This window comes from Aplysia californica, unplaced genomic scaffold (assembly GCF_000002075.1).
Source record: "Aplysia californica isolate F4 #8 unplaced genomic scaffold, AplCal3.0 scaffold00083, whole genome shotgun sequence".
Lineage (NCBI taxonomy): Eukaryota > Metazoa > Mollusca > Gastropoda > Aplysiida > Aplysiidae > Aplysia > Aplysia californica.
This window is the reverse complement of record NW_004797353.1, coordinates 193,636-204,486: the sequence shown is the minus strand read 5'-3', so window position 1 is coordinate 204,486 and position 10,851 is coordinate 193,636. Positions and strand designations below refer to the sequence as shown.

Below are 10,851 nucleotides of genomic sequence, written 5' to 3'. Positions count from 1 at the left end.
ACACACACGGACAAAACACACAAACTAAAAAAAATCGTCAACCTTGTACAAGTTTCTTCTGCGTTTCAAAATAAACGCCTCCACGTCAAAGAGAACCAACTTGGTAGAAGAAAAGAAATAATTTCCCCTAACTGCCCTTAATACCAGTGGACGATTGGCCAGGCTGTGGCTCTAGACTGCACTACCGTTTAAACTCTAAACCTAGTATCTAACAAAAACGCAGTTTCCTTAACTTGCAAATTAGATGAAACTTAGTGAGAAATGGTGAAATGGTATAGATTTAAAACCCCAATCAACTCTGTTAGGTTATACAAGAGGCAGGACCTCCCAGTTTTACATCAATCTCCGAAAGGACCGAGCCAAAGAGGACATTCACGGAAAGTGCCTTTCCCAAGGACACAACGTCGGGCCGAGCTGAGGCTCGAACCCCCGAACCCGCAATGCCGCTAGGCCTCCGACGCCACCTAAGTTTAATGTCTCTTTACTGCTGAGAAGACCTATTCGTTCGCATTCTCCTTAACTGGTTAACTTACATTTCTACTGAATTATGGGGGAAATTTTATTGGGTATAAAGTGTAGTTGCAGATAGTGACGCCGATTATTCTTTAATAGAAATAGACGTGTTTGAATCTATATTGAGTGAACATTTTTACCTTAATGACAAGAAAAAAAGCGTAGGTAGTTTTACGTCCTCCTCCATCAATTTAGATGATTTACTTGGTGGGCTTGCGACCCTGCCTGTCAGGGCCAACCCGGGCTGAGATGGACACAACTTCCAAGCAGAAAGATGGAAATATTCCATAAAAATGCTCCTGACTCGGGAATCGAACACACGTCTTCTACGTGCAACAGCGAAGCGCCTAACCGCTTCACCACAGACGCGGTACGTTTTACCTTGTACAAACATAGGTGGAGTCTTCTCAGCAATGAAGGGATACATATGCCATTCGTTCAACTTTTGGACTTACAAAAATATTTATATACATTTGTTGAATACTTAGATACCACTTCTAAGCATTGATAGAAAGATGTAGATATCTTTACCTGAACCAAATCTTTTTTTAAAAGTTGATTTGTTTAAAATATAAGTGTTTTATACTTCCATCGACTGAGTAGGAAGACTGAAAGATACTCGATAAATCCTCCCCCCCTACACAGGAATTGAATTTAGGTCTACTGCATGTGATGGCGAAGTGCCTTGCTGCTACATAACATAAACCGGTTTTTAAAAAAAGTTGACTTAACCTAGATTCGCATTTACTTGGTTCTTTCATTCTAATGCCAGAGCAACAACGAGCCAATGCCATAGAGAAGTGCCCCCAGGGCTCGAGTGTGTGCACACGAGGAGATAGGTCGAGGGGTGAAACCAAATGATCTTTGAAGCCATCTGGAGCAAGAGTAGGGATTTGGATAAAGATGTGGGTACTGGTGGTCAAGTTTGTTCGGGTGAGCACGCACAACTCACACAAATACACACATATTTATGCACACACACACACACACATTTATGCAAACACGCACACACACAAGCGCGCACACACACACAAACACAAACAAGATGCACGCACACAGTTTTGCGGGCACGCGTGCGTGAGTTAATGATGGCATTTAAACTTTGCAAGTCCATAGACGTTTTGCCATTAACGTTCAACCCGACTCACAGCACAATATTCAGTAAAAGTGTACCTACCCCCCCCCCCCCTGTTTTTCCCCCGTAGTTAAAATAAGTTGATCACAATATTCGGTAAAAGTATACATAAGCCCCCCCCCCCTCTTTTCCCGTTGTTAAAACAACTTGATGGAGTCTTTGTGCACAACGTAACAACAACTTATAATATGTGGCTGCTCAGAGGGCGCAGAGCTTGGATGAAAGTAGAAGTAGGCCAAGTGAGCTCCGAATGGAGGGCTCAAGGAGAGTGTTATCTATTATTCGTGAATGCGTAAACAAGCAGTGGGGCAATTATTGTTCGTTTAAAATAAATGTCTTTCTTTAAAGAAGGCTATACTTGTTGCTATTGAATATTGTCTTTTTCTATTTTGACAGACAGAGAGACACGATGGCATGCTACAAAATGATATGACACAAGACGGGAGAAATCAGAAGGAGACAGTAAATATTATCTGCCAAACTTCCCACTTAAGAAAAGTGAGCAGGTTGCAAAATGTGATGCTAGATAAGACCATCAAGAATCAGACCACTCAAGCTTACAGCATCTAGTTCTTTCAGTCTTTCCTTCTCTCTCGGCCTCTCTGTTTCTGTCTTCCTCATTCTCCTTCTTTCTCTGTCTCTGTCTGTCTGTCAGTCTGTGTGTCTGTGTGTCTGTCTGTGTGTCTGTCTGTCTGACTCTCTCTCTCTCTCTCTCTCTCTCTCTCTCTCACTCTCTCTCTCTCTCTCACTCTCTCTCATTATCACTCTCTCCCTCTCAGTATATTATTGTGTCTCTCTCTTTTCCTTTCTTTCTCCACTTTTCTATCTGTCTATCCTTTTCTGCCTCGCTCTCTGCCTCTCTCTCTCTCTCTCTCTCCCCTCTCTCTCTTCCCCCCCCCCTCTCTCTCTCTCTCTCTCTCTCTCTCTCTCTCTCTCTCTCTCTTTTCCGCTCTCCCTGTTTAAGATGTCCATTTCTTTAAAAACATGACCAGAAGAGGAAAAAAAATCTTGACATCACGAGCCTGATAAAAAGACGTAACCACCTCTACCCTATCCCCTATCCCTCGCATTCTCCTTCCCATTTCAGACATCGGGGACTTTTAGTTCCACTTAAGCAGTTTAAGAGGAAAAAAGACATGTAAAAATTAAATAAAACCTCTTTAGTTTATGCCTCAGACCCTTTCAGCACGACTTAAACTGTTAAAGAGGCGAGGCAAAAAAAGGTGAGGCGCAGGTGGCTGAAAAACGGCACCCAGCGAAAACCAGTTTTTAACGTTTTTTTCTTAAGCCGAGAACTCGAAAGCAGAATTTTCCTTTTTTATTTCTTACCCCACTACTCTGTGTCCATGTTCGCTAAACTTATTTAATTTTTTAACGTTGTTTTTCGCATCCTTTACCACTCACAATGCACACTAATTAATATGGGGAATTTGTGAAAAAAACGTCAGTTTGAAAACGATTGGATGAAAAATGCTATGGTGCGGTTTTGACGCGCCTTTCATCTACGTAAGTCTATTCGAGATGCCGTATCTCAGAGATGAACGCCCATCTCCAACAGGAGCGAACTAAAAACTAACAACTAGAACAAATACATCAAAAGCCTATACCCCAGTAAGGACTTGTCCCGGAGTCTCTTTGTACTGAAGTCGAATGACTGGCTGGAGGATCTAACGGTAATTTAATAAAGCGTAACTGCAAAAGTTTTACGCCCCCAACGACATACTTTAGATAATTTAGGTCGCGGGCTGCTTCGGCTCTATCTTTCAGGGTCAACCTAGGCTGATAAAGATGCAACACCCCAGCAGACAAGTCGTGGAGATACAAAAACAACAAAACTCCTCACACCTACGGCAATCGAGTCACGTCTTCTACATGCGACAGCGGAGCGCCAAACCGCCACACCACAGACGCCGGTGAGATATCGGGTCTATAGTCTCTACTGCCTGAAGGAAAAACCTTTATACAGCCCATTCGGCTCTAACGTCCAAAACAACCACCTGTACAAACAACCACTTGCCACCCTGTCAGATGCATTTTTTCTGCATTATAATGACACAGTTTAAGAAGCCTATTTTGTTTTAGTAGATGTTTTACGGCGCTCGCAACTGAATAAGGTCATATGAGCGCCATAAAAGCCTAAGATTAACACCTTTCTCATCGACAATGGACGGTTGTTTTAGAAGGGATCGACTTTAATATCAAGGTAAAGCTTGAAGACCTTGCGCAAAGTTCAAAGCAATGTTTTTCAGGGGAATGAACGGGCACCCAAAGGTAGAAAATGGGCGAGGCCCCTGATGAAGGATAGGGTAGTGGGTAGCTGCTGACTGTTTGTTGTAACTGGGAAATGTCTTTTTTAGTTTGACTAACAGTGTTCCATAATGATATACTTCAAATGGTATGACTCTAAAGAAAAACAAATTCTAGGGATACAGAGTTAATACTATCTGTCAAAACTTTCCTTGAAAAGAAAAGCGAACGTGCTGAAAAATATAATGTTTAAAAATTCAAAACTGAACATCCCAGTACTCTTGCCCACTGTCTCTATTATTCCGCTTTATTTCTCTCTATCCTTCTCTCTATTCATTCTCTCTATCTCTATTTTTCTCTCTCTGCGAGTCTTTCGCTCTTTCTTCCCTCCTGCCATATCCCCTTCCTCTTTCCCCCGCCCCTCACTACTTCCACCCCCCCCCCTTGCCCACTCACCCACATAAAACCAAAAAAAAAAAGAACAAAGCAGTAGGCCTACAAAAATATAAATCCCAACATAAAACAACAAAAACATTAATTAATTTAAAAATGTAATGTCTTACCGGAAGAGCAAGTCCTCCTTCCATGGGGGAGGACAAGGGAAGCCCTCCCAGAAGGCTAGCAGGGCGGGGTCCAGCTGATGGACGGTCTCCATGATGAAGCTCAGCACACTCAGGGGCGTGCTCGTCAACATCAGGCTCCACAGGGGGCGGGCACTCGCTCGCAACAGGGGCGGGGCCTCTTCATCTGAGTGACATGTGTACGTGGACTGACGTCATTGCCAAGATTGTAGTCAAGACTTTTTGTCTTTGATGGATATTCGACAGTGTCTTCGATGGACGTTTAGGTAGACACTTTTAGAGAGGGTTTTCGATGCTGCTGTGGATAGGGTCCTGGACGAATAGGAATTTTCAATGCTGCTCTCTATCCGGTGTTCATAAGTAGAAATGAGCTTAATGCGGTTTTTGAAAGAATCTTGACAACAGTATACTCTTGAAAATCAACACCAACAAGTCTATAAGTAGTTGCCGGTTATGAATCCAGAATAACCCACTTCGCAAGACTGCGCTCTGATTCACACTGAACCTGTGCTCGATTCAAATCACTTCGGGAAAGATGAGATATAAAATCGGATCACAGGAATTATCTCACACGGCGTATCAAAATCTCTCTTGAGAATGGTGGAATATCCATTTATACGACCCAGTCTCGTATTTCACACAAATTCAAAAGAAACGATACCACCAAACACTCTGCTTCAGAAGTAACATTTACTTTTTTAACATGCCTATGTTTCTTGTTACATTTAAAGATTCGTGAGCACTACAAAACCTATTTCTCGGTTATAGAAAAGGTATGCGTTTTTCCACCCTAAAGTGAACAACTTGAGTCTTTTCGTGCACTTTGTAGCGAGCAGTTTTCCTGACCAGATCTGAACACAGGTGTTCGCTGCCGTGGTCAACCACCCTCGTCACAACCCAGACCAAAGACGACCAACAGTCGTAAACGTTGAGGTGATGGCGATCGTATTCATGGAGATCTCAGGGGAGATAAACACACAGCATGGTCACCTGAGAAGAGAATAAAAAACATCATGAAAGTTAAAAAGTATAGATGTAATAGGTGTAGTTAATATACTTTGTCTATACATGTAGCCTAGTTAATATACTGGCAGTTATGTATGGAAAACGGACGTACAAGGACTCAATTTGTTCAATTAGACAGCAACTCTTCATTTGTACTAAACTAGCCAAAAGGTGAAGAGACGCAGAACAATACAAGTTTAATAAAAACAAAACAAAACATAAAAACAAACAACCATCAGCCCAAAAAAAGCGACGATACAATGCCTCTCAAAAATCGAAGTCACGTCTTCTGCGTGCGACGGCAAAGCGCCTATACACTACACCATAGACACCGGTCATTTCAAGCTTTAAGTTAGCGTTTTACTGCGCTTTCAACACACTTATGTCATAAATGCGCCGAAGATTTGAGGTGTTTTGAGAGAGTAATAAACACATAAAAGAAGTTGGGGGGGGGGGGGGGATAAGTACAACAGATGTTTGATAGGTTAAAGAAGGTGAAAACCAAACTAGAACAGCCACCAACCACCTACTGACGTCGGTCCATAACATTGTGTTTTGTTTTAGTGGAGTTTTTTTTAACGGCGGTTGCAACTGCATATTAAGATCATATGAGCGCCAGAAGATTTGAGGTGTTACAAGAGAATAACAAACATAAAAAAGAAGGAGGGGAGATAAGGAAGATAGATGTTTGATAGACAAGAAGGAGCAAACCACACCAGAGCACCCGCCCACCACCCACATAATAATGTGCGGCCGCAAAGGTTCCATTACTATATAAATAAAATGTGCTGTTTGTAATTGCACATCTTTCACACACCTAGCAGCACGATTTAGATCAGTTCAGAGGAGGGCTGCTTCGACAATACCTGTCAGAGTCAACCCGGGTGAAAGGAATAATAACCGACATTACCAATAAAAATTCTCCCCTTTAATTTAATAATCAAATTAAAAAGAAATATTAGTAGTGGTTTTACGGCGCTCGCAACTACATAAGGTCATATGGGCGCCAGAAGATTAGACGGGTTACAAGAGAATAACAAACATTAAAAAAGAAAAGGGGAGATAAGGACGATAGATGTTTGATAGGAAAGGAGAAGCAAACCACACAAGAGCACCCGCCAACCATCCACTTCTCCCAACAGGGAATTGAACCCACGTCTACTGCAGGTTACGGCTATAGCGCTTAACCGCTACACCAGAGACGTCCATTCAATTGCGCGCCAGATACTATTTTTTGGAGAGTTACGTAATCTGTATAAAAGATCGTTCAAAAAATAACTTCTGGCTGAGAAATGAAACAAAAGGTTTTTAACAGCACCAGCGGTGACATCTACAATAATGCTCGTGGATTAAATTTTCTTTCCCAAAAGAGTAGCTCGTCTCGTTAATTTGATGAAAACACAAACAAGACACTGTTCTAAGGTTGGTTGTTTTTTTCGCATCGTCTCACATTTTTGAAACAGAAAAGGTCATTTCGAAAACCCACACCAGTGAGTGGCAAGTGTCAAGCAAATATGACCAACGGCGTTGCTGTGACATTTTCAAATTGCGTTGTTCATATTTCAACGAACTAGAAAAAAGAAAAAGTAAAACCCAACAGAACATCTCTGATCCAGCTGTCTTTGTTTGCTTAAAATTCCAGCTGAGGAAAACAAACAAAAAATCGAACTCCAAATACTGCATCGTGATCGTTAAATGGATTCAAAGCTAGGGTAAGCCATCAATAAGTACGAGGAGCACAAAGAAAAAACAACTCATTTCATTGTAAACTTTTACACCACCATCAACACAAGTTGTTTTAGTTTCAGTAGAGGTTTTACAGCGCTCGCAACTGCATAAGGTCATATGAGCGCCAGAAGATTAGAGGTGTTACAAAAGAGTAACAAACATAAAGAAGAAGAAGAAGGGGAGATAAGGACGATAGATGTTTGATAGGAAAGAAGAAGCAAACCGCACCAGAACACCCGCCAACCACCCACCCACAAGTTAGACCGTGTAGGGGGCGGGCTGATTGAACCTAACTGTCAGGGCTAGCCTGGACTGATAGGGATTTAAAATTCCCGCAACCACGCAAACAGACGGATACACATAAACTTGATTTTTTAAAAAACCCTCTCAACTTGGAAATCAAACTCTGGTCTACTGCGTGAGATGGCCGATATTTTATGAAAAAGAACTGATTAAGACAACACTAATATAACAAAGAAGTAGAACGGCGTCCCCCATACAAACGTTGTTCTGTTTTATTAAGCGTTTTACGGCACTTGCAACACAATTCGGCCATATACCTGCCGAAGATTAGCGGTGTCACAAGAGAGTAACAAACACAACAAAAGAAGGAGGGGAGATAAAGACAATAGATGTTTGATAGGAAAGAAGAAGCAAACCATACCAGAGCACCCGCCAACCACCCACGAGCCCTTTGCCATTTTACACAGAAGACGTGAGTTCGATTCCCGAGTTACGACATTTTTCTTTCCTTTTTTTCGTTCAGTATTTCCTGAGCATGTCCGTCTAATTGCTGAGATGCTGTATCCCATTGGACCAGAGTTTGACCCTGACATCCTGGGTAGTAGCAGCCCGCTTACTGATTGAACTAAATTGCGTCGGTGATTTGGGAAAACGGGGTGGCCGGGGGGGGGGGGGGTTAAAACAATTGCAATCTGAGAGACAAGAAGTAAAAACAGCGGACCAGCGGAGCACCCACCAACAATCCACTCATAGATCAAGCAGCAAAAAAAACAACAACAACAAAACAACAAAAATGAAGAAGACTACGTTTGAAAGCGCACTGGTAATCACAACTGTACCTTTATGAACGGGGACATATCATACAAATGATACCGATGAAGCATATTGTTGTACAGGTGTTCAGAGGTACTAAGCCTAGCACTTTTAAAATGTTTTTCCCCTTAAATATAGTTCCTGAATTCGCGGTAAAAGTTCCATGTGTTCAAGAAATGTTCTGTCGAAATTAAAATTCTCAAGGTTGAAAAAACAACCCCAAGATGTTTAATACGGGTTGATTTTTTAAAGAATGTGTATTTTCTCTGTCTCTCTGTCTCTGTCTCTGTCTCTGTCTCTGTCTCTGTCTCTGTCTCTCTCTCTCTCTCTCTCTCTCTCTCTCTCTCTCTCTCTCTCTCTCTCTCCCCCCCTCCTGAAACAGTTTAGTTTCTGGGCTTAGGATATTTGAATTGTTTGCCGGCAGTATATCAGAGAACCTGTCACCGGCTGGTTCCCCAGAATCTGAACTGAGCGATTGTGTATAGGAACACATAAACTGCAGAAGGCAGAATGCCCTGAGCAATCCGTCCCAACAGACATCAATTTATGTGGTAAGAACGTTTTTCGTCTTCTTTTTTTGTGGAAAACTATGGCAAAACGAGATTGTTTTGTAACTGGTATGAATAAAAAACAAAAAAACAAAAACAAATCGCACACGGAATTCAAAGAGACGGATCTCAAATACGAGAAAAACAAAATCGATGTCCAACTTGTGTATCTGTTCGAAACCAAAGACGAAACTCTATCTCGTGCGCACATGTAGGATTAGACGTCTCTCCCCACAAAGGTTGCGGATACAATGGCTTTTCACGGAGCTCTCAGCAGATCGATACAAATTATCTCCCCTCTTTCGGAGCGCAAGACCCCGTGAGATGTTTTCTTGTTGTCTCTTCTTTGCCAGCACTCCATTCACTTATTACAGTCGGTGCGGACAAAGATATCCCTTATGAATAGCCTCGAGGAAAGCAATTGTTTCCACAGCACCACACTCGGGGACACACGCTCACACAGAGTCGCTTTGTTTTACCGGGGGAACTTCTGAAGTTCGGATCTCTGCTGCTGGTCCGTTGGTATAACGAGGACGGGCGGGCGGGCGAGGGGGGCGAGGGGGGGGGGCGGGGGGTTGTTGAAGTGGGAAAGAGAGAGAGAAAGAAGATGATGGTGGTGAAGAATGTTTCACGTGATAATGCGTCAGAAATTAGTAGTACTGGAGTACCAAGTCTGGGGTCTGTCGCAGATTTTACACAATTTAGGTTGTGTCAGATTCCGTATCCGAAATGACGTAGTGTTGAGTTGTCAAAACTATAAACAGCCTAAAGGTAAGAATTGTGTTCGACTAAAGAGGCATACGTGTTTTTAGTTTAATCAACTCAGTTTACATTTCACCTCGACATTGAGAAAACCAAAGAATGCCGAATATTTCAAGTAACAGGAGACATTAATTCCATTCTTCAGAACACCAGACGAATTTGCGGCAGGAATGCCCCTTCAACACTGATTGCTACAAATATTACGTGTAATAGAGGCAAATCAACAACAACGTGAGTTTCATTATTCTGTTTTAAAGACAGAGAATCTAGTTTGAAAGACAGAAATCGTAAGAAAAAAAAGGTGAGCGGGTAACAGCAAAAATACAAATTGCAACAAGGCAATGCCAAAGCAACATAGAAAACATAAAACTAATAGCACCAAACAGCAACGAACGGACTGTTTCTATCATAGCTAATAGCAAAATGGCGTGAGCAGCGAACACAAAACAAAAGCTAAAAAAGAAACATACGAGAGACACAACCGTCAGGTTGGTTATACAAGAACTCTCTCGTAGTCCAATACCGAGACTGAACTGACAGAGAGAAATCAGAGGAGACAATAAACAAGTTTGATATGAGGGAAGTGAAAAACTCTAAATGAGCAATTTTATGTAGTTACGGTCGCAGAAATAACCGACGAGTTCCGAGAATAGCCCATATCAAACACACAGTTTGCGTGAGATGCCCCGTGCCTCCATGTGATTTTTCGGCCTTATTGTTCAAATATTCAGACAGAGACCTTTGTCTTTATTTAAACTCATAATCATGATGCTCGCGCGGAAGTCCTCTGTTGGCAGGCAAATCGTCTTCACAATTGGACTCTCTTAATGTGAGACCGAGTCTACGCCTTTATTTTCGTTGTTTTCTCCTCTGTCTCTGTTGGTAGACGTCGCTCTCAGTCTTTCTGGTCTTCGATTATTCTTCAGTCACTTGTAAAATTACAGTACTTCTGTTTTCCTGTTTCTAGCGTGTCAGCTTTCGTGCCTATTTATTTAGTTGGGATTTTTTTTTTCGCAGACAGATACTCAGAGAGACGGACAAATAGGCCAATCGATGGGAAAGTAGTGGGGACAACGATTTATACCCCGAGGCAGACAAACACACATACTTACAAACAGACAGACAGACAGACAGACGGACGGACAGACGAACGGACGGACGGACGGACGGACGGCCACACAGAAAGATAGACAGACAGAAAGAGAGACAAACAAACAGACAGAAAGACGGACGGACAGACAGACAGACAGACAGACAGACAGACAGACAGACAGAC

At 42.2% G+C, this 10,851-nt stretch overlaps 1 protein-coding gene across 1 annotated transcript in view; it reads right to left on the bottom strand.

Annotated features, from left to right (window-relative positions):
* The window catches only part of LOC101861567, a gene marked incomplete in the record, with an annotated part of 59,003 nt that overhangs the window by 23,036 nt on the left and 25,116 nt on the right, over nt 1–10,851 (bottom strand). Inside the window, 1 exon segment of the mRNA XM_013080374.2 lies at nt 4,459–5,466. Coding sequence (XP_012935828.1) covers nt 4,459–4,589 — 131 coding nt within the window.